Source organism: Phoenix dactylifera, chromosome 6, assembly GCF_051530095.1.
Source record: "Phoenix dactylifera cultivar Ajwa chromosome 6, Ajwa_hap1_PhDact_Kaust_v1.1, whole genome shotgun sequence".
NCBI lineage: Eukaryota > Viridiplantae > Streptophyta > Magnoliopsida > Arecales > Arecaceae > Phoenix > Phoenix dactylifera.
This window is the reverse complement of record NC_143195.1, coordinates 36,509,459-36,534,104: the sequence shown is the minus strand read 5'-3', so window position 1 is coordinate 36,534,104 and position 24,646 is coordinate 36,509,459. Positions and strand designations below refer to the sequence as shown.

General features: G+C 37.3%; 2 protein-coding genes across 10 annotated transcripts; both read right to left on the bottom strand.

The window, feature by feature from the left end:
• Positions 1–771: 771 nt before the first annotated feature.
• Positions 772–5,162, bottom strand: LOC103721138 (glycerate dehydrogenase). The gene is made up of 13 exons (XM_008811202.5): positions 4,778–5,162; positions 4,599–4,682; positions 4,376–4,516; positions 3,299–3,420; positions 3,106–3,187; positions 2,362–2,434; positions 2,174–2,265; positions 1,824–1,898; positions 1,617–1,724; positions 1,447–1,524; positions 1,293–1,337; positions 1,100–1,214; positions 772–1,012 (listed from the first exon to the last, which is right to left on the bottom strand). Exons 1-13 carry the CDS (start codon positions 4,898–4,900, stop codon positions 990–992), a joined length of 1,161 nt encoding a protein of 386 aa, XP_008809424.1. The 5' UTR covers positions 4,901–5,162; the 3' UTR covers positions 772–989.
• A 1,008-nt stretch (positions 5,163–6,170) lies between these two features.
• Positions 6,171–17,242, bottom strand: LOC103721139 (cell number regulator 13-like). Of its 9 annotated transcripts, none has more exons than XM_088723989.2 (8): positions 16,823–17,242; positions 15,778–16,684; positions 13,062–13,480; positions 11,405–11,514; positions 9,693–9,764; positions 7,983–8,089; positions 6,750–6,843; positions 6,171–6,622 (listed from the first exon to the last, which is right to left on the bottom strand). In XM_088723989.2, the coding sequence occupies exons 2-8, from the start codon at positions 16,186–16,188 to the stop codon at positions 6,570–6,572; spliced, it is 1,266 nt and encodes a 421-aa protein (XP_088580115.2). In that variant the 5' UTR covers positions 16,189–16,684; positions 16,823–17,242; the 3' UTR covers positions 6,171–6,569. The 9 variants fall into 9 exon arrangements, 7 of the variants coding, with proteins under 7 accessions (XP_088580115.2, XP_088580116.2, XP_088580118.1 ...); XM_088723990.2 differs by having other exon boundaries at positions 11,405–11,511; XM_088723992.2 differs by having other exon boundaries at positions 13,119–13,480.
• Between the last annotated feature and the right edge of the window lie 7,404 nt (positions 17,243–24,646).

Here is a 24,646-nt window from a genome sequence, read left to right as displayed (position 1 = left end):
AAGAAGCAAAAGAAATTAAATCCCTTAGCAAAATTAAGTTGGAAACTGAGGGTAAGCTCACAAATTTCAAGTATATTAAGAACGTTGCTGTTGCACATATGATGCCTTTACATGAATGCAGCCATTATGTAATATGAACTGTTTAATTCATTTATGAAAACCAGTAGTTTGCATTACCTAGTCATCTGAAGCATTAGCTCAACAAAAGATTGCATGCAACTTGTGATATGATGTTCTCCCCTTTTTTAGAGCTCTTTGTTGCAACCTTTTTCTTTTGCCATTTCTATTATCTTTTCATCTCTCCAGCCACCTGACAACATAATTGGGTATATGCTTCACTGAGATCATACACACAGCAGAACCCTCATTAGATTCAGTTTTACTGTTTCTTGGGATCATATCCACCGCAACATCAGCACAGGGAGAGGGGAGAGACAATTTCAATCCTAGAGCCACTAATTTCTCATGCCTTAATCCAAAGTAGCAATTTTGAAAACTCCTAAATCCTTTTCTTTTTTAATTTGATATTTATGATATATCATGCAATTTGATCTACTCTCACAATTTCTTATGACACAGTAAACATAACCTTCAGTTCAACCTTTCCTTCATGAACATGCTTATGTGGCAAAAGTATATTTGTTTTCAACATTGGCACCTAGAGCTGCATAATCAAATGCACACGTTTTTCTCCATACCTAACAACATTTTTTGTTTATTATAAGAGTTTCAACATCATGTTCATTTACTGCAAAACTGAAGGTCGGATGCTTTAGGTGGCCATGTTAAACTTAGAATATTGATGCCTCACTGTCTTACTTGAGAATAGCTACAACATTCTGCTACTATTTCCTTGGGTGAGATGAAAGATTGAAACATACATTGAGCAGCATGTGATATAAGAACCAGACACACATTTCTACTTCTCCCTTACAAGAACATTATGTACTGCTCCTTTTACTTTGAGATGGATAGCATCAAACTCCCCTTTAAAGCTTTGAAGAAGGCAGACCTAGAACATGAACCGTCAAGAGTTGGTAAGAAGTCCAGAAAAAGGCAGCAAATATTCCTTTTGAGTCCTCACAAGATGGATATATACCAAGTTGTTTAGCATTGACAATGCTTGGACAAGCAGCTGGAGGAGGGGAATTCTCATCCAAGAAAACTTCAATCCGGTTAGGATCTGACCAAACTGGGTATCCTTTAATCTTACCCTGTTTGCCAGCAAACAAGGGAACTTCTCTGTCAAGAACAAAAACTCATCTCGAAGTTGTTTAAATGTTCAAACTTACCAAAACATTTAAAGCAGCGAGCGTTGCCATTCCTTCACGTGTCCACTGAATTAAAAAAGGAAGAACTTGATTGTACTAGGAGCAAAAAAAATGAATATATAGGAAATAGAACTTGTTACTTTTGAACTTAAATGTAATCATATAAGATGTTTACCTTTGAGGCAGATGCAATATGTGGCACAACAATGGCATTTTTCATCTCAGCGAGCCCAGGTTTCATGTGAGGTTCATCCTGTTGAAAGGTATCGACCAGGTTAGTGTATTATAAAGTGGTCTTCTACAAAGCAACTGAAGCATCAAATATGGAACCAACCGCATGATTACCTCGAATACATCAAGCCCCACACGGAACATGGGGTTTACTTTCAGATGCTCTACCAAGGCAGCTTCATCAATCACTGGTCCTCTGCTACAATTCACAAGGATTGCATCCTGTAGCAATTCAAAATTTGGATAATTTTGGTTTATGAACAAAATGGATACAAGTTATAAGTTATGTTGATTTTACTGTCCTAGAGCTGGAGGTTTCACCTTCTTCATTATGGACAACCTGTCTTTGTTTATCAGATGATACGTTGTTTTATCCAAAACTGGATGAAGGCTTATCTGCAAAGAGAACAGGTCTATTAAGGGAACAAAAAAGTTCTGAACCTAGTAATTCGTAGTAGTACCCATACTGGTTCTGATCCAAATACAAACTTTTGTTGCAATAATTTCTGTGTTGTCCTAAGAGGATTCCTTATGCCAGTTCTAATGTAGCATATGTAATTGGGTGGATTATAGAGTTAAAACCCAGAACTGCAAACAAAATCAGGCCAATAAGGGATCGCTAGCACTCTGACTGAGCAGTATAACTAATATTCCAAAGGATGAGGTCTAACCACATCAGCTTCTCTAAGCACATCCTCCATTGTAGCAGCTCTTTTCCAAGTAACAGGCTGCTCACCGCTTGCTTTCAGGAACTGTCCATATGCTGCAGTAGAAGAAGATGGTGACATGGAATTTTGAGTTTCAGCTGAGTCTCTTGGAATGTTAAGAGATGGTGAAACAAGTGATGACAACAACATGCCTGTGACAAACTTCTCTAATCTAGTTGCCTGATACAGATCGTAGTATATCAGATTCATCTTGAAACCCTCAATCTGTTGTAAAGAAAACAAAAATAAAGTCAATGACAGTGTGATGAAACCAGCAATCAAAACAATTCGTTTATAGTCTTGTTCATAACACCATCTATTGTATCTTCAGTTCTTATATTATAGATATTGTTTAATATTGTTTTCCAATATGATTCCATGCAACAAATTCTGACCATCACATGAGATTCTTTTTGTTTTTATATTCTAGATAATCAGTAGCTGTATTCACTTAAGACACTCGGAAGAGAGAACTTTCACAGTAAATTAAGCAATATGGAGCTGTATACAGCTACTGGGTTTAGTCTCCTTAGTGCTGTCTTATAAGTATATGTTTGAAAGCAGGTGTACGTCCACAAATTTTGTAATTTATCAGTACATCCAAATGGATACAAACGTTACAACTCTAGTAGAATCTAATATGGTAAGCTAAAATATTGCACAATTTGGGTATAAATTGTTCCCAGATGAACTTAGAAGGATCAACATCTTCTTCATCATATAAATAATCTATCAACATTTTGATTAATATTTTTTGATTTGATTCAATCCAATTTACATAAATACTAAGAATTTTTTGTATTTGGGGAAAAAAAACTATCAGAACTTTGATTGGATATCTCGATAGTGGCATCAATGCATGGTTCACTCAGATGTTACGGAGGTAAAAACAATACCATCATCCTAGCATAAGCTGATCCAATACGGCCAGCTCCAATAACTCCAACAGTCTGTCCCTTTAGCAAATTCCCCACAAACCTATTGGGAATATGAACTCAGGATTAGCCATTCCTTGGAAGAAGACTAGTCTATTCTGTATCACAGAAACCATTCGAGCCTCATAAAATGTAAGGGTGATTCAGATCATACAAATGGGGAAGCCATCCATCATATAAACCTGCCCTCATAAACTGATCTGCTTCAACTATTCTTCTGGATGCTGCCAGTGAAAGTGAAGCAGCCAACTCCGCTGTTGTCTCTGTGAGAACTCCCTGAGCACACAAAAATAAACAAATAAACAAACAAATAAAGGGAAGAAGAATGCAAATAAAATAAAATTCATGTAACAAGAAAAGATAAACAAAAAGTTTTCCAGTCTTTGCATGTTTTGAAAACACACGCCTACATAAAGGGTATTAGTAGGACAAGATCAATTAGTATAATAGAACCAAATAGTATAGAAATGAAGGAAACACTCCATTGAAAGGAGAGAAAAAGTAGCAAATAGAACTACAAAAAAATTGGACTATAAACTTTACTACTTAGAAAACGAGTTAACAATTTCAAAATCAATGATAGTTATCTAAACTGAAGATCCAAATTGTCGAACATGATAATACACTACAAAAATTACCTAGAAACCAAAATTCATATATTCTGTTGATCTTGAATCTATGCATCAAACCAATATAAAAATGGGTTGAGTTAATCGTATTAGTATGATAAAATATATGACAGGGCATACAAATTAAAAATATTATTAATCAAGATCTAAACATCTTAAAGTATGAGTAGATTTAAATTTACTAGATTTTGGTGATTAGATTATAGTAAAACATGAGATCATGCTACTAAAACCATTCGTTCTGATACCAACTTGATGATTGGATTAGAGGCTACCAAAATACATGAATTCTGATTCGCAGGCCTTTTTTATAACATAAATCATGTTTAACGATCGGGATCTTGAAATTGAATAGTCTATCATTGATTTTGAATCATTAATTATGCGGTCCAAATCAACTACAAATATTAAAATAGATTATGTTTTCTTTCACATTTTTTCCATTATCAATACAACTAGCAAACTAGAGGGCATCACATAGGAATAATCATGTTTGTTATATGCACGCATGCATACATAATCGAGGTCAATATGAATGTATTTTTTTGCTTTTTTCATCCACATAAGTTGATAAATCCAGGAGCCATGAAATTCAAACTCACTGGGGTGTTCCCGACAGCAACGCCATACTTAGCAGCAGCATTCACATCGACATTATTGTACCCCACCGCCATGTTGCTGAATGCAGTCCCGCCGGCTCTCCTCAGCGCAGAGAACAGCACCTCACCCCAATCTTCTGTCAACTGCGCCACAGAAACAAATTTCCACTTCTACAAAACCCCCAAAAAAATATTATATATATATATATAAAGAAATTCTGCTTGCCTGTCCAATTACTCCATCGCATTTGTCGCCGAGGAGTGCAAGAATATCTTCCACAGACAAGATGGTCTTCTTCTCGGTGCATATCTGAGCACAGAAATTAAGGAGAAATGAAGCGTCGCTCTTTATGAACATAACGAACAATTGAGGAAAAGAAATTGGTGAGAGGAAAAGAGAATTGCCTCGACGCGGCAGTCTTGATCGGTCAAGAGACGAATCCAACGGGTCCCAGGCATCGGTTTGGTGCTGATGACTCTGTACTTCCCGCTCGGGTTCCACACTTGGATCGATACGGGCTTTGCCATGTCCGTAGAACCCGGCGCCTAGAGAGAGAGAGAGAGGCCGGTAATTTATTCTGGGTGTCCTATATTTTATTCCTCAGGGTGTACAGAATTTAGCCAATGGTGAGCTGATAAGAGAGTTGGGGAATGGGGGGACAGCAGCTCGTTGATGGAGATAAAGGGCGGCTACAAACCGTGATCTGGACCTCTCGTTCGCCAGGGTCGGACAGGATAAGGGGTTGAGGGTGCCCAGACTACCCCTCCAGCTCTGTGAAACTACTGGGCCGAATCCTGGCCGTATGAGAGGGGCGTGGGATTCATAGGGCAGAAACTACAACGCCGGCAGCAGGAGGTCAACAAATTTTCGACACATCTATTGCTTGCACTGAGCTTAGAGTTGCACTGGAAGACATTATCTATGCGAAGCTGATATTGGGCGCGGATTGCATCCTCCTGGGAAATTCGGCCACAGTGATTAAATGGGTTCGGAGTTGGAGATGCGTAGTTGGAGTTCCATGATATCCATAGGCTATTGAAGGAGTGTGACTCCTATCAGACCATGCATGTATATAGAAAGATAGACGGTGTCACGGACTGACCTCCTGTAGCTGACTACTTTGGAGGTTTTATCTAGACAAACAACGTGTCATTGCCTGAGCCCTCATGTAGCCTTTTATTTTCTGGATTTATTAACCGTATTCACACCCATTGCATGTGAGTCGCCATTATACCAAAAAAAAAAATCATGGCCGTATGATCGTTGTCAGACAGTAAGTTGATGCAAATTAACCGCATTCACACCCATTGCATGTGAGTCACTATTATAGGCGTATGATCACTGTCAGACAGTAAGTTAACATTGCATTATTCCTTTGTGACGATGAATTGAGTGCTGTGGTGATGAGTTGAGTGCTAACTAGGCGTCCGGATGAACCTTTGAGGTAGATCATCGTCCGCTCACTTTTGATTCTCAATAACCGAGTCCATCATGTCAGGAATGATAGCTAGGCACATATAACTTCAAGAATGCTGGAGATAACAAAAGGAGAAACCAAAGTTACACATCATACTCATTTATATTAGAAAGCATCATTCCCATCCTAGTGCTGTTGGCAGCTGAATTCTTTCTACAGGAATGTGAATGCACATCAACCTTGCAGTCCCCCTACTTTCGTGGGTTGGTTGCATCAATTTTTTCCTCAAATTGCTACAGATGCATTTAATTTGAAGTGCAGCAGGCACCGAATAATTCTAATTTCTGAAGGAAAGCCTCTACGGCATGAAAAGATAGGGCTTGATGATATTAATCATTTCTATTGATCTTGCAAAACCATTCTACTTACAGAACATAATGATGCTGACATGCTGCTGGTCTTTCAAAAAATTGTGCAGGTGGCTGGAGCAGCCTTTATGCATGGGTTTTTACATAAATAAACTGACAAAAGTTGGCATCCTTGAGGGCAATATGCATCCTAGCAACCGACCGACCTTTTCAAATAGGCTAAATAGACAATGCTATACCACAATAGCATGAGTCTATAAGACACAGCATAGTAGCAAAAGCATACAAAGAATAAAATGGGTACAACAGACAGCAAGACACAGCTTCATATAACCGGCACAGCTGCCTCGGCATCCAATCAACGGCATATTTACTATACAACACAAATTGAATTTCTTCTCGCAGTGCCATCTAAGATTCCATGTATTGAGAAGGTGGTGAGCTTGTTTTCGTCTCTTCCGTACCTGCAAGAACATTGCAGGAGGAAAAGCCTTTAAGCATGCAAAACCAAAGCCCTAGAACTTAGACATTGGGCGGGCCATGGTACCCGATGTCTAGACCAAAACAAGTTTAGAAGGAAAACAACATTACCATAAACCCCACGAATCTCCACCTCACGCCATTCTTGAACGAGCGCACAGCAGCAACACATCAGGTGCGACAGGAAATCATCACATAAACCTCCCTGCTTGGCAAAGGAAGCACATATATTAGCAATATTTGCAAAACAGAAACTTTAGATCATTAATTTGTTAACAGTAAATCTGCTCATCTAGAAGCTTATTTAGACACCAATTAAATCATTATATCTAGTTTCAAAGTACTGCATTCAAAATCTATACATTGCCAAGAATTGGTGTGCAATATACGGAAAATCTGCAAACAGTGAAATTATATGCAAAGATATGCTTGGTCCCCAATTTTTTGTAAATATAGATTGCATATTTGACGGTAAAAGCAAAGAATTGCTGCATCATGAACTATTATAAAACTCTTTTGAAACCTTTTTTTTGATCTCAGGAATGCAAATCATAAAATCAACTGAAAAGACATACTACATGCAACTTATCATCAGTCTAAAATGTATCAATAAGCTCAGTACATATAGCAAATATTTGGTCTACCAACGGATATGCAAGGATGGATTGAAAATATCAGAGACTAGTTTATTGATGCCTCTGGGTACAGGTTATGTGCCATGTCAGAATGTTCAAAAACTGAAAACTATCTGATATGGTACAACAAAAATAGATAGTTAAAACATAATTAGAAGTTTCTTGCCAAATTTCTTCAACAAATTTTTCCTGTAACAAGAAAAATATGATAATGCCAGATAGCTATAGTCTTCTAAAATTTTCTTTTTGGGCATTTACGACATGATGAAGGAAAAAAAGAAAAAGAAATTTCATTACAAAGATTAAGTATTCTTTTGAGCAAAGAATAAGTATTCTTTTGAGCAAACCTCTTGTGGGCTTCCAACCCATTCAGCATAACTGAAAGGTTTATGAAATCTAAAAAGCCAACCAGATAATATTGCCTGCTGAAGACAACAAATCACTTTGATCATCTCAAAGGATAAGACAACATTTGATTCCATAAGCATGTAATTATTTAATAGTCAATGAACATACCAACAGCACGATTTAAACACAATGTTCCACTGCCGAAGATATTTTATTCACATGCAATATGGTACAGGAAAAAGAAAAGAATATGCAGCAAACCATATGCAGGTGGAGATGCAAACTTAGTATAGAATCCACTATCTTAAAAATATTTTTTTAAAAAAAAGAATCAATCATCAACTAAGTATTTGTGCATTACCGTTATGTTCAGCATCTTGCGGAGTTTCCTCCTGACACAGCAGGTGTAACAACAACATGATAATATTAAGGAATATGCCATCAGGTCATTGCAGGCTTCTGCAGAAGCTGATAACAAAATATCCCGTCATTAATATATATTTATATGATGAAAAAGTTTTGCTTCTAGGTTTGCTACATAAATGCACAGATGTCATTTTCCATAATAATCATTGTAGATTAAATAGAATATAAAATCATGTTAAGATTGAGCTATTTAGCAGCTTGTTGATGTACGTTTGGCTAGACAACCAGAAGATTATGTGCCATATCAACCCTTAAGTATTTCTTGATCTGTTAAGCTCTCTAAGATATAAAAATTCCTTAATCTTGACAGCAAAATATACCAAAAAAATTGCATCCCATAAAAACATGTTGGATGATTGGCCTATCATAGATGCAATTAGATTTTTAGAGCACCATACGATGGCTAAAAAGCAAGGTAGAAAAGTTAAAGCGCAGCTTTCTCTATAACTTTTGTTTCAGCCTTTCGTTAGATGTATGGATCAGCAGTCAATTGTCAAAAGATATGTTTGGCAGTCTGCTTAAAGGCGTCTTTTACCAACTCTAGTTAAGGTCATCCCAAAATTATAACATGCAAAATATTCGTAAAGCACGCTCTCCTTGATACAAAGATTTTATAACTGGAATCAGAGTCCCAGCATACAACCAACAAAAAGCTGACAATTTTAATACAATGGAGTGATATTTTACTTTAATATGAACATATAGCAGATTTACTGATTTGTTAATGTATTGTAGTTTTGAACCTTATAGGTACAAATTGGTGAGGATTGTAGGTTCCTGTGCTTAGAGAGTTACCCAGGGTGCAAGACCTTTGATACAAAATAAAGGTTGCAAGAGTGCATAATTATCTACAAAAATGATTCTCTTTATCATGTGTCCCCAACCTGCACACGACCTGACCCACCCCACTCAGCCCACACGTGACCAGCCTCGCCAACTGGCATCCTGCTAAACTGCTTATGCGGGCACTATGCGACCCCTTCGACTTATGCCTATGCAGCTGGATAGACTACTTTTACGGTTGTCACCCGACACGAGGGCAATCCTCCAAAACCCATTATTCTCATCGTCATTCTTTCGCAAACAGTTTTAATTAGAAGATAGCAGAATAATTAGAAGTCATTTTCACTAAGTATATTAAACAGGTTTTGTACATAAACTTACAGTAAATATAGATGATAAGATCCCTGTAACGACCCCAAAAGTATATAGTCATTTGTGATAATATGATTCAGGGGCAAGTGGGGCTTTACCCTATTTTTTTCTCAGCAAAAAAGATAATTATATGTCGGGTTAAACTTCTCTCTTTGACTCCATAAAGTTTTCAAATCAAAATAGTTCTGATGCTGCACCTATCATTTTGATTACTTTGTTAGAATCAATTTAGAAAAAGATCACAATGAAGACTTAAGAAGAAAATAGAATCTGTCTTTTTAGGGTTATCATAACATGACACCCTCGCACACTTGCATGCGCGTGCACACACACACATAAACATAATTCATCACTATCCATCTTTGGCAAGACATTTGTAATTGGTAACTTTAAATGGTGGCTTCAAGATGGAAAATAAAAATGACAAGAAGCACATAACGAATATTTAACCTAGAAAAAATTAAAAATGACAAGTAAAAAATTTACATACAAACATGTCTGTTTTTGGCCACTGTAGCTATTTTTGAAAATGTTCCGCAAGGGTAGAGAAAAGTCTTCATGCCTGCAAAATATTTATGCTAATGTGAAATATCATATGACAAGTTGCTGGTGGGGGTGGGGGGGGGGGAGTAATGTAAACATTATTAAGCAATTTAAAGTCCATCAAAGAAAAAATAAGTTTCTCGACATGATATATATTTACCTCAATCAAAAATCTCATGTAATAACAGCACTACTTCTCAAAGAGTACAACATAGAATCTGAAAGAAAGTAATAAACTTTTTGAAGGGGAATCTGGGTTATGGAAGACATAAGATTGCAACATTCGTGTCAACCATTTTGAGCTAATGGATACACCAAGAAAACTTATTGTTGTACAATTTAGAAGTTAATGAATCATTTGGCCTTAGGCCTAATTATATATAAAAATTTGCTTATGCATATTGTGATCCTAATGTGAAAAGTTATATCTATTCATGGTAGCCCTTCCCTCCTAAGGGGTACAGTGTTACACCAAGTGTAAGTTGCAGCAAGAACTTAATAGACAAGCCTCATCCTGTCTAACACGGATATGGAAAATCGGCAAGTCAAAATTTTATAAAAACCATGGGCACATGCATGTCTTTATGAAGGTAAAAGAAATCAATTCAATATATCTTTTGGTTAAGTGGATCCAAATGTATGGCTTCATCATTTCTATCTATTATTTTATATCCATTGCATCCACTCCCAAAATTTGTGCTCAAGATTCCATCTTATTTCAAAAAGATCATCTTTGATATTTCTATAGATTGATTTTCAACACCAAATGGTTGACAAAAGGGTTAAGAGCTCATTACAGTCTACAAGAAAACAAGAAACACTGGATTTATCACAGATTTTATAAACTGGTCTGATATATCAAACCTAAAAACATTTATCATTAAGTCCATGTCAAGGTTTGTTCTCCCCGGACCGAACATCATCGGTACTTTACCAGTATACTATAGGTTTGCATGGGACATCCCCATACCGACACATGGTACCTCCAACAACATATCATGTATTAGTACAATACCATATGGAGACCTTGTACCATACTGGTACCTTACCAGCATGGTATGGTACACCTTCATACCGGGAAGTGCAGAATACAGTAAACCAAGGTCCATGTCCGGAATGATGGAACTCCAAAGCCAAAATGCAGATCATTTGGAATATGGAGCTCATATTAGAGGCAAAACCAAAAGATGAACTTATTTCTCTTGCAACAAGGCAACAGATTCTTTTATATCAAAGCCTTCATTTATGTAAATGAGATTTGAGACCAGATTTCTAAATGTATATTAAAATTCTAGAATAAATAGACAGCAGGTACGATATCACGCATGTCTAATTTGAGTATGATATATAAATATAGCAAGATTAACTGCTTTTGCAATTTAATATTCATTACTAGTTCTCACCATCATGTGTCTCAATTCATTGCACTCTAAATGATAACATACTCTTTAAATATACTCATACATTTCTTAATTTTCAAAACCAAAGAAAATATGAACACTCACTAGATGGACCAACAGAGAAACGGTAAAACCACAAGGGTGAATCAACTAGTAATTTCATAAATAGAGACCATACTAAGTATATCTAGCATAAGAAAATAAATATGTATAAGTATCCAAGTTGATGATGAACAACAGGTAATTGAAACTGACATACATAGATTTGGCTCCGAGCAACAACCAAGTAAATCTGAGTGCCAATCTTCATGTCTGTGTGATCCTCTATTAGAGATCAAATCATGACCCGATGAAACTTGAGAAACGCTTCTACAAGGAATTTTAACATGGTGTAAGAGCTTTCAAAGTTTAAATATTGTATGTAAAACATCAAAAAGAATTGTCAAAATTTAAATATAATATGCCAACATATAAAGTTCAACAGGAAATATAATATCGCTAGACATTCATAAAAGTAATGAGCTTATAAAATGTAGTGCTGAATAAGAAGAGGTGACATTAACAACATGCAAGGTTTACATTATGAGGCAAGGATGAGCAATATCAAGAAAAATTCATACTTTTCGCATAAATTATATAAAAACATAAAGGCAATAAAAAGTATTCTGCCACAAGAGAGGGGGAATATGTAAGAAAAACATTTGAAATTTGTAATCCGTCCCAGCCGGAAAACTGCAACAAGATGGAGCAAGCTATTATGTCAAAATATGGCATTCTATCAATGATGGTCAACCTTTGTCTCCCAATTTGCTTTCTGCAAATGTGGAAGTCAAACCAGCAGCTCTATGAACTGTGATGATCCATCAAGTTATACTGTTCGGTCATATGATAGTTAAGTATATTGGTTTTAAACATTAGATCATTTTGCCTTATATTAATTTCCTTGAGTTCCATTTAAAACCAATCTAAATTTTTAATTCTTGAAGTGCATGCCAAATCCTTCCTCTAAAATAGAAAGTTGTAAACAGCCCACTGATCGCCAAAACCTTTGTTTTTTTTCCTCAACCATACAACCCTCAGATCAACAAGACAATGCAAAATCTTTCTTTCATCAATATGGCTATCAGACTAGTCTGTCTTTCCTGCAGCATGACTAGTGTATCTGGTGCAAGGACCTAGGTTTGAATTCCCAACATGACTATGCGAAGTGAAAGGAACTTATAGTGGACTTGAGGGCCTAGGTTTTGCTTCCTGTAGAAGATTCTAGAATCTTCCTGCACGTCACCAAACACATGCTAAACACCAGCAAGAGGGTAGAGTCTAGAACATAACAACGTGCTCTTGGCTGTAAAGCAAAGACACTTGACAAGGCTGACTCATTTGTGAAGGGAGGATTTCCACATGCAAAAGCATAGGAGTTACCTACTTTATGGAGCATTGGATTTGGTCTATTGTGCAATGGTTTTTTAGACCAGATCACAAGTTGATGAAAATTTTACGCCATTACGAGCAACTCCATTATTAAACTAAGAGCTTAAACCATGATCATGCAGTAATAGGCATCCGATTCTCGCTGCAATTACATAAATCCAACATTTCAGATCAAACTCAATATTCAAAATGCCCCAGCATCACTTCATACCATTCCAAACCTTAAGGAAGTGATAATTGCAGCACATTCCAGAATTCATTGTTTCTCCACATTAGTACATTTTCTTTAAATAAAGTATGACAGGAGATGATGAGTGCAAAATACTGACAAGAAGAAAAGGAAATATCAAGGCAACTAAACTTAAGAGGAAACCATGGAGATTATTATTATTATATCTACTAAGAAAACAAAAAATTTGACTGATTGGACTAAGGTTAATTGCATTACACTTATCAATAAACATGTAAAGAAAATGGAAACTGACTTTGATGCCATGTAAGAATCGTTTTGTTGGCTACAGTAGTCTCCATCAAAGGAATACCGTTTCTCAGTATTGGTATCCGAATAATCTGACTCTACTTTCTTGGAGTCCTTGAGCTTTTCGCTCTTCTCTGGCGGAGAACATGCTATATTTTCCGTTACTGCAAGCAAACGTTGAATTACTTCACATTGACTAATATCCATGTTACTTTGTGATCTTTGAAGTTCCATCTGGAGCTTCTCATTTTCTTTTTGAAGGGCTTCATCAAAAGGCACGTTCGGATAAGAACATGAAAGATTCTTTTTTAGCACCCTCATCCGATTTTTGCAAGGATCAGGGTTTAATAAGGCATCTTGCACTTTTTTGTCCTCTTCATCAAAAGTATATTCACGTTGATCCCTTTCAATATGCTCCAGCCTTTCCTGAAAATTTGATCATGTAAAGCAAATGAAACTAAGAAAAAACTACCACAAGAGAACAAAAAAAAAAGATATTGTAGTAGATGATAAATTTTCATTTAACAAATTTTCTTTCCCTAGCAGACATAACCAGATAGATGTCTTTCATTTTTCTGGTCAAGCAATAAACATCAAGTTGCTTTTAATTCATTGGTCATTAAAAAATGAGAGTTCTTCAAAATAGTGACTGCAAAGCTACAGGCCTTTTATGGATTTTTATTGATGTCTATGCTATGTGGAGAGCTTGAACACTTGTGATAGTACTGCAGTTTAAACGTAAAATATCTAACTATGCCATGCTTATTCCTGTCCATTACTAATCCAGGGGGATCATCTGACCTACTATGGACCAATCTAGACACTCGAATAGGTCTGGACAAGCTTCGGGAGCAAGATCCACTACATCCATGATTCAATCGATTACCAAAACTTTGGGAAGTCATAACTTCTAATCTAGGAAGAATGTAGCAATGCGACTAAAGATGATGCTAATATAAACATCAAGATCTAGCTTTTGCCTAAATTTGCAGTTTTTAAATATTGTTATTATTTTTATAATTTGTTTCCCCTTTTAATTAGGAGAGGAACTCGATAAGATTTGGCTTAGACTTTACTAACATAAAATGAGAGAAGTTTTTATCTTATTCTAATTAAAGGAATCAAACTCAAATAAAAAGAATGAGCCTCTATAGAATAATAGAGAATCTGCACCTTCCCTTTTAGCTAGAAGAAAAATCCGATTCAAATAAGGAGGATCTCACTAGTATAAATAGAGCATATGCTATAGTTTTGCAAAACGGAAATAGAGGAAGCAAAAAAAAGAACATAGACTCTACTTTCTTCTCATCATATATACCATAATATATAGATCATGAAAATTAATGAAAGAATAAAAAGAGGCATGTTTTGATATTCTTTTAAAAGATTCGAGTTTAGTAGATTGAATGAATTTATTCCTTGTCCCCAATTGAATCAATTATATAATGTGATATGTGCTCATTTGGTTACATAACAAACAAGCATAGCTAACCATCAATGTAAAACTTCGCTGCAGCACTTGCCTATCCACTATAATAAAAATATAGGTGATTGCCAAGGCAATAATTCTTTAAAAAGGTAGAAAATGTTTGGAGAATTGTGAGATTTGGAGAAAAAAGGAGAGATAAATTAACAAGGAACATCTTGGTGAATAGTTAGGGTTCAACCAATGTCACTGGAAGTTTAGAACACAAATATATAGAAAAATCATGAATTGCTTACATAGGCTGTCATAAAGTTAAGGAAATCTTAAGGAATGTTTGAAGATATTCTAATATTCAGAGAAATTTTCTACTGATCTTTTGAAGCTACAAAATGGGACATTTCTTTTCTAGGAATGATGCTAGATTCTCAATAAAAGGTAATTATTTATCCTCAAATGTCTGTTCCAACAGGCATGTTAAAATCAGAACAGTCTGGTTATCACGTTCATGGCAACATGACAATTTAACGCTAGGACAGGTAAACTAGTAATCTATTACATTAAGGAGTGAAAAGTATTGATCTCAGTAATTAGCAAGGTGGTCCCGAGAGCTTTAAATTAGCGACATTGAAATGGAACAAAACTCCAACTTTTGGATGACCCAAGTTGTCCTCTTGGTCAAAAGGCATCACCACAGAAAAAGCAACTCCAAGTTTTGATGCTTGGCAAAGCTGCCACACAGCGCAGTTCATTTTGCTCCTTGGGTTTGAGTTGGTAAAATATGAAAAAAAAACAGGTTTGTCATCCAACTTTAAGATTTCATGAGGTATTAGGTGGTCATAGCCATAAAAGAACCAAATACTTCTGGACCCATGATAATGACCTCTGAACAAAATGTTTGTTCCACTGGGTTATCTCACTCTTATTTACCCAAAAAATTGAAAAAGCAACTTGCTTCATACCACCACGCTAGAGACCTATACATGTGATTCAAGCATCAATCATATTAAAAAAGAATAACAGAGTCAATCCTGAAGTCATGCTTTTTTAATAACAAAAAAAAGTACCAAGTTTTACAACTGAACAGAATCTATCGACATGGACCCCAAACCAAACTGAATTTACAACAAATGCGCAAATTTGCAGTGACTTCTCAGCATCTGCTTATCTCAACAGCAGAAAGGGATCTTAACGAACAAAATATACATTAACATATAACAACAATCATAAAATACACAATAAAATTTACTGGCAATAAACAAAATAATTAGGAAAAAATTTCAAGATCAGAAAACAATACCCTGACTCTAGTATTATCCACTAGTGTGATAAGTGGAATGATCTTCAAGTATCGATCAATCTCACTCTGAGCCTTCCTGAACTGATACACGATGTTCCACCCCATGGCCAAAAGATAGAGATAGCTGCGGTCCTGGCAGCTGTTGACAAGAACATATGAACGCCTCAGGGCATCCTCGAGCTGCTCCAGGGGCTCCTGGGTCTCAGGATACTTCTTGAGCTCCGAGATCCTGAGCTGTTCCAAGAGGTTGCCGATCAGCTTCAGGTGCTGCGCGAACTTCCGGCAGTTTTTCTTGTGCATCCGTGCCGTCGCCGCCGCCTTCACAATCATGCCGATCAGGCGAACAGCATCCAGGCCCGTCAGCTGGGCGACATTCGCAATCTCACCCAGCTGGTCAAAGGAAGACGCCATTTCCCCAACAAGAAACCTCGACCAATTTTTTTTAGCAAACACCAAACTTCCTAACAGCCAAAGCTACAGCACACACCGCATCTACTCCAAGCCGCCCATCCATAGCTTTCCAAAATCAAATTTCTGACATAAAAGAGTCGAAAACTCTATTTTTTATTCCCAGCAAATTTTCTGTTTTTCTTTTATTTCCACCCTTTTACTTGTTATTTTCCCGAGCGTAACTCAACCGACAGCATTCCAGAGCAAGCTTTAGAAAAAGGAGGGTGGTTTTTCTCACTTTTTCCCCTAATTCTCGGAAACGATCTTTTTGAGTATCCCGGCAACTTTCGCCTCAGCACAAGCTTGTTCGCTTTCAAATCAAAGAAAACGATATTCTTCTTCAAAGATTCCAAGATCTCACCTCCAAAATCTTAAATACTATACATGCATCTAGCAACAAATCATCCAGTTCCAGAGATTAAAACATTCCTGCCTCACGCTACAGACCATTCGTAACCTTTACCAAAAATTCCAAAAAAAAACACAAAATTACGAAGAATTACGACGTAACAACCATTAACCCCCCGCTTCTACTGCATTCCAGTAAAAAAAATTCAAGAAACTAAGTATCAACCGCACGGTAGAGAAATCTAACCATTTCTTGGATAAATCATCAAGATTCCTGCGAGATCAACCGCTGCTCCTCTCCATCCGTCCAGAACTGATATGAAATCTTCGATTTCCTGCCACGAATTTGAGGGAGAAGCAGCAGAGCGTCCTCTCCTCCAAGAACTCGAACTCCCTTCGCCAAGAATTCCCGTCCACTACCGAAATTTCGAAACTATTGCCGCCCTCTCTCTCTCTCTCTCTCCTTCTCTTTCTCTCTCTAGACGCCTACTCCGGCGAGGGCTTTGGTTTCGTGGAGCCTCAGGCATTGCATTGCGTGAGGCCGAACCCTCCCGTCGTTTCTTTGTGCTCTTTGTTGCCTAGGGTTTGGGGTTTTCTTGGACGGACGCCGCTTGGCTCCCTCCGACTCTGCTCTCCCGTACCAGAGCTCACAGGGGAGAACAAAAGCAGGCGCTAGTGGACAAGATGAAGGTATTAAAGTGCGGTCCGTCCGTGAGTGCGAAACGAACCCCGGTCCCATGATTTATTTTACGAAAATATCCCTACCATATTTTTATTTTTGAAGCACGTTTGTTAACGACAGTTGTCGTAGCGTTAACGGTCGTGAGAGAATCCGTTATGTTATATATTAAATTACGAGTATTTAGATGATAGCTGTTTTGGCGCTATATTTGAAGTTGCCAAATGTAAAAGTAGAAATCTTTTATCTCTAGGCCCTATATTTATAATTAGTTATAGCTCCAAATTGAGCTAGAATGACCTAGTCTCACAAGCAAGAATTTATCTCCAAAATTTTGATGATATTTTTTAATATCTTCAATCTTAAACATTTCAGTAAATTTTGATGGGAGCTCCATTCCTTCGCTTTCTCAAGATGAATTTTGATGAGCGACGTGAAATGGGAAGAGTGGGCTTCATCATCAGAGATCACTACTCCATATTTGTGGCAACTGACGGTCGTCGGATCTACGACACATCTATCATTGGTGCGGAGCTGCGGGCGGCATGGGAAGGTCTCTTCTACACAAGGCACGCTCTGGGTACGAAATACATCACCTAAAGGGCGACTCAACCTCAGTGATCAAGAGAATTTGTGGACGACTCGCCGAGTTAGATGAGTACTCCTTGCTCCGTGATATACGGCAAATGGTAGGAAATTGCGGCTCGTTTAGAGCCACACATGTGTACCGAGAGGCCAACACGGCTGCTGACTGGGTGGCCTCTTATGCGGCGCATCACTCAGAAGACTTTTTTTGGGTGCGCCAGGCGGATATTCCCTGCTCGCTGGGTCGGCTTTCTTTTTCTAATTTTCTTAGTTGTACTCATATACGTATAGTGTGAAGAGCCAATATACCAAAAAAAATTAAAAAAACAATATAATTTTGATATTATTTATAATCTATGACAACAAAATTCAAAATTTAACGTAAAAATTATAATCATCATAGCCTTCTCTTAAGTGCCGACGATGTTATGCATATCTAACATTAATTTTATTATAATATCTACCAATACTCGATTGTCCATCTAACCATTAACTTAAAAAGTTCAAATTTTCAACCATCAAAGAAATTATATTAATTAAAAACAAATTTTTTTATTTGATCAACAATCATATGAGCAAATATTAGCATCAATGATCATTTTTTATTATAATAATAAATAATAGTTACTTCGGTTGCCGTTAGATTATTTTTTTCAAAGCTGTGATGACTTTGGACGGAATCCCCTGCCCAGCACCGAGGGGAAGGAGGACAACCAAGCGCCGAGGGTTATAGTTGTAATTTCAAAGAACATGGAGAAATTTATCCATGAGGTTGCCGTTCTGCCGGGTCTGCATTGGCCTTCGGCAACTGCTACGTTGGCCCGCGGAACAACGTAACCGTGCGGTGAGACGAGCACCAGGCTGGCAGAAGAAATTGAGCCTCTCATGCCGGTACAGTGTCATCAGCTTCGAGAAACGTCCTACTCCGCCGTAGGCGGCTTTTTTTTGGGGTAAATATCATGAAAAAATAATTATTTTTTATATTTTTTTAGAACAACAAATTATTTTTTTCATATATAGTATTTATCTATAAAATAAAAGAAATTATCCACCTAGAAAATAATTTCTTTTATTTCTAAAATATTCTTAACCCCTAATAATAATAATAATGTAATATATATTGTCTATATATTATTTTTTTAAAAAAATAGATAATTAACTAAATATAAGTTATTTTGGAATATACTATTTTTATGATCAATTAAATATGTCAAAATTATTTTTTCAGACATCATATTTTAAAAATTATATTTTTAAAAAATATATTTCAGTAAAGAAAGTTTTTTTTCCGCGAATCAAATACGTCCATAATCGCAACAGGCTTTAGTTCCTCCCTTCCTCTACAGCCGTCCATAATCGCAACAGGCTTTGGTTCCTCCCTTCCTCTACAGCCATACAAGCTACTTTTCGCATTAGAATCCTTGCTATCATGGGAAGTATGTAAAACACAATTATTATGTATAGGTGTTGTGATATGGAATCTATTCTTATACCATCCAATTTAAGCATTCTCTTTGTGTATGATTATAAAAAAAAGATTTTTTTAAGAAAAATATTTAAAGAAGGTGATTTGATTATCCAACTTCGAAACAACAATTCTTTGAAACTTAATGAAACAGTGTTTTGAAGCTTATTAGATATTAAGATCAAAGATTTCTATCAAATAAATAAAATTTTCAAGGAATAAAATTGAAAAAGACAACATCATACACATTTAACTTAGTCACTTAGCACGAAATATAGCTTTATAAGGACTTTTTGACTTCAGACGCAATTGTCTCATATAAGGTCATGTAATTTTAGCTTTTTGTTGATGCAGCCTATCCAGCATCATCAATTAACCCCCACTTCATATGTCAATTCCTCAAATATTATGCCCTTCGATACTATAAGTTCTCTTTTGATAGTGTTACGGGGGGTTCCCCGAATTTAGTCCTACATCGGCTAATCAGTGGAAAGGTCTGTGCCTTAAATGGGGGGCTCAATAACCTCTTCTCATCGAGGCGCCTTTTGAAGGGCAACCCGTGAGAGGTGGAATGGGTGGTTCCACCCGGGGCGCCGTCAAAGCGCGGACCCCCGGGAGCGGTCACGATCCCCGATCCCCAAAGCGGACAATACCTCGGTGAGGACGCGGTCGCTTTTCCTGCTCGGCTGGTGTGCGGGCTGTGCTGGTGACGGGGTGCAAATCCCGCATCAGATGGCGCTAGAAGGAGGGCCTGGCCCTCCGCCTATCCAGCAAGGAGCCGTCCCGGGCACAGGACCTTCCCGCTGGGGGGGCTGTGTTACGGGGGGTTTCCCGAATTTAGTCCCACATCGGCTAATCAGCGGAAAGGTCTATGCCTTAAATGGGGGGCTCAATAACCTCTTCTCACCGTGGCGCCTTTTGAAGGGCAAACCCGTGAGGGGTGGAATCGGTGGTTCCACCCGGGACGCCGTCAAAGCGCGGACCCCCAGGAGCGGTCACGATCCCCGATCCCTAAAGCGGACAATACCTCGGTGAGGACGCGGTCGCTTTCCCTGCTCGGCCGGTGTGCGGGCTGTGCTGGTGACGGAGTGCAAATCCCGCATCAGATAGTATTAATTCCCTTCAATACTATGTGCATGTATTTGTGTCAGCATAACACAACTAGGACAAGCAAAGTGATTATATAGCAGCAATTTATTTAAGCGGTGGATTAATTAGTGTGATTCTCCAGTTGGCAACTGAGAGCCTGTGGAAAAACAACAGGAGAAGTAGGTAGGTATAGCATGTTTTAGTGCACAGTGGATGTACAGTAGTTTGATATCCCCACTTTTTACTATTGCTTGTGGAGTGCTCACATGACAGCCTTAGCCTAATGTTATTTATTATGGAGGACAAGAGAACAGACAAACTATCCCTACTATGCAGTGTTTTATATTATATCATATGATATGGGTTCTGTCTTTGGCCTTAATCTATTCCATTTACTTTACATTGAAGAAAATGTTTCAAAGACAGACGCTCAACCTACAAGTTCTGTCATCAGTTGATTGAGAAACCTATCAATACCCAAGTCATGTACTCAAAAAGCCTTTAGCTGATCTTTAGAATAGCAATAGTTTGCGACAACATGTTGCTTAAGAATTGCATCCTTGTATCCTTGCGTTCAGATAAAATTTGAATACCGATGCAATGGCATTTACTAGGCTTAGTGTCATAATCCTACATCAACTGATAAAAAAAATACCACATAGATTTATTAGACTGTGTCAATCCTCCTCCTAATAGCTTAAATTTTTAGATTGTGAGCCTATGATAGCAAGTATCAGAGCTAGGTGCATCATAGTTTTTATTAATGTAAGCTCCTCACAGGGGATACTAGCTTGCGTAGGACTCGGACCATGGATGAGTATCTCCATGAAATACCACCATGCGAACTTGTACCCTGCTGCCAAACATTAGCATAATCCCATTTACCCATATTCATACCGCATAAACCAATTTTGATTCGAAAATGAAACCTCCCCTATGAGAGAGGCACAAGGGTTCTTCCTATCTTTTGCATGAAAGAAGGATTGCATAATGGTCACTACGAGATCTATACAGGTGGATGAATAAAATCATTTGGGGGTGCTTTGAAATCTATATAAGGTGCGATTCAACTATTGATGTTGCGAAAAAAAGATCAATCATTTTTTTATAGAAAAGATGCAACCCAAACCTAGGGGGAGAGAGGTACCACGCGGGTGGCTTGCTCGAAAAGGACTTCTATTGGTTAAAGTTCTTAAGTATTCCATTGCACTTAAAATACGGTCGCAGAGATTTTGTTGGCCCCTTTTCTTTTCTGTAACTTGTCTTCATTTTGTCATACGATGTGCTACTTCTCGGTCATCACATTAATTACAACCCTAGTGGTAAGATCATGTGATGGGGCAATTTTCCCATATTGCATAGGGCAATGACACAGTAGATTTTTCACTGCACACCAAGATTAAGACGCTCCACCAACCAGCATGAATTCTCACTGTTGTTGATGAACAAACACTCACAATCATAATCCTGCAACCATTCTCCCAATTTTTCCTATAGGCTCCTCTTATGCCCTTGTTTGCTGCCAACCGAACACACTACCATAATGGAGCACCTTCTTTTTTCAGTGGAACTGCACTACCAATCTGGCATGACTCACCAACTTGTTTTCTTTCCATGCAATCCCCACCTTCCCTTCCCTCTCTCTGAGAGCAAAAGATTAGTGAGATTTAACCACATCCATTGAGGGTCATATTTCAATGTTTACCTTGTCCCACATCTAGTATGTACATCTTTTGTCTCAAGAACTCAGCAGGCTTTCATTCTTGTGGTATGTGTTATGTCTGTTCTACTATCTTGCAATAATGGCTTGTCGAAATTATCACAGAATGTACATAAAGCGTGAGAATTTCTACATCGGTTATTCGCTGAGAAAATCTTGAATACTTATATAGGATCAAAAAATTTAAATAATACCTTCTGACTAGTTATTTTAGATGAGATTCTTGATTGTTACATGAAGTCGAGTAAACTGGGGATTACTTTTATAATAGATTTATCTACCAAGTGGGGGGGAAAATGTTTGAGCTAGCTGTGTGGGTATGCCTGCCGTATATCATGGTAGTGCGTTAGGTAAAGTTCTACATAAACTAATCTTCAAATCACAAGTTGATGACAAGTGGGTCCCTTCCTCACACCTTGCATCTGTTGAAAAGTTACATACGAAAAGAAGAGTTGGCCACCCGATATATAACTCAACACTGCCGATGCCAAGTTGCAACTTGGAACTAGGGCGCCCGTGAAGAAACTATCATTAAACTTGGAACCTCCGGCTGTCACAATTCTTGTGTTATATCTTCCCTCTGAAAAAGAGAGAATTGTGAGCCGTCTAGGCTCTGAATTGCCTGCAAAGTTCTGGCACCAAACAATTAGCATTACCACCACCAAACACTAACCGAATGTGGAGTCATTCTCCATGTCCCACGGTACTATATGAACTAAAGCAATTTGCAAGGACTCAGTTTGGTTTGCAAAAAGTTTAACAAAAAAAATAAAGAAATACTTCGTGTTTAGTTAGAATTTTTTTAAAAAAATTGATAGAAAAGTAGCTTTTCTAAGATATCGAAATTTTATCGAAAAAAAATCATATGGAACATAAAAAAATCTAATTTTTATGAAAATTGGAGTAGATTCTTTCCAAAACTATCATTAAGCTTTTAGATAGAATAGAATGAGATCTTCCTTTTATTAAAAGCATAATAAATATTTTGCATAATTTTTTTGGAAAACTAGATTCTCAATCAAACATAAGCAATTTTATAATATGTTGCTTTTTTATGGTCAACCAAACATGTAAAAACTACTTTTCCAGACGTCAGCTTCCCATAAGGTTGGGCTAAGCCTGAGCCAAGTTTGTGCTTTCGGGTGGATAACTATAAGAATTTTCCAACTAAACCTGAGAACATTTGAGCTAGATTCTCTCACCATAACAACTCCCTCACTTTCCCATGGCAATCAATATCATCTTTTAGCTGCAATCCAATCCAACCCATCATTGGAGAAAGCCAAAGCCAGGGCAACATTGACACCAAAGTTAATCTTTTGTCTCCCTTTAGATACCCTACCTCAGAAGTGTAATGGGAGGAAAACACATAGCCTAGATCCATAATATTTTTTTAAGAAACTTCTGATTGCGAGCATGTACTTTTTATCCTCCCATGACTCCCCTCCTCCATCAGTAATTTTATTAAGGGAAAAAAACACCGACACCTATTTGTCCTGTATGTGATCAAAGTGGTTCATATGCATTAAACTACTAGGCGGAATCAGCAAGGTTGTGGTGGCGGTAAGATGCCCGGTTATGTTATTCATGGGATATCCTGCATGAGAACATGATTGTTTAACGGATGGTAAGGTAGAGCTAGAGTATTCAGCCGTACCATACATAGAAATTACTACTTTAGATTAACATCATTGATTCCTTGTGCTCCCTTGTTACACCAGGAACACCATTACCTCATTTTGTCCGCTTTACAATGTTCATCTATCTGGACTCAATTTAGTTATTACCCACGGTGCCTGTTTAAATGATTAGGCTGAAAATTTTATTGAATTCATGGATTGAGCTGGTACACTCAGCAAAATAATAGATTTATAGGTTGGACTAGGCGTATATTCATAAGTACTCAAGAATAATTTTGGAGGGAGCCGACCCAAATCCCATAGGTCTGAAAAAAGAAAAAAAAAAAAGACCTGCCTAAAAATAGCTTTGGAGTAGCATGTATTAGACAGGTTTTTTTTTTCGGGACCTATGGGATTTGGACTGGCTCACTCTATGAATATAGGCCTAACCCAGCCTGTAATCCTATGATTTTGCTGATTTTTTTCTAAGCATGCTTTTTTTTAACCTATGGGATATAGGTCGGCCTACTCTAAAGTTATTCTTGGGTACTTATGAATATAGGCCTAACCCAACCTGTAATTCTATGATTTTACTGATTATATTTACTCAATCCATAAAGCCAATAAAATTTTCTACCCAATCATCCAAGCAGGCCTTTAATATTATTTTAATTCAATATTCTACTTAAAATTTCTATATGATATTCAACATCCGTCAAGCCTTATCCCAACAATTCAATGTTGTCAGTCATTTGATATGCCATAACATGTACAATCTCTATCTGATTCACCAGAGTCATTTTCCCCTGCCTGATATGCACCATGAATTGATTCTTACTTTTAAAAAAGCATCCTTTACCAAAGAAACCCCCTCCAAAATTTGTATCTAAAAAATTAAAATGAAAGTATAAGAA

Excerpts from the sequence above, each read along its gene's own strand:
- LOC103721138 (XM_008811202.5), bottom strand. The coding sequence starts at position 4,900 with ATGGCAAAGCCCGTATCGATCCAAGTGTGGAACCCGAGCGGGAAGTAC. Across the intron at positions 4,517-4,598 it reads GCGATGGAGTAATTGGACAG|TTGACAGAAGATTGGGGTGA; the intron begins GCAAGCAGAATT and ends TCTGTGGCGCAG. Across the intron at positions 3,188-3,298 it reads GATGGATGGCTTCCCCATTT|GTTTGTGGGGAATTTGCTAA; the intron begins GTATGATCTGAA and ends TATTCCCAATAG.
- LOC103721139 (XM_088723989.2), bottom strand. The coding sequence starts at position 16,188 with ATGGCGTCTTCCTTTGACCAGCTGGGTGAGATTGCGAATGTCGCCCAG. Across the intron at positions 9,765-11,404 it reads TTGCTCGGAGCCAAATCTAT|GCATGAAGACTTTTCTCTAC; the intron begins GTATGTCAGTTT and ends AATATTTTGCAG. Across the intron at positions 8,090-9,692 it reads GGCCAAAAACAGACATGTTT|CTTCTGCAGAAGCCTGCAAT; the intron begins GTATGTAAATTT and ends TTTTGTTATCAG.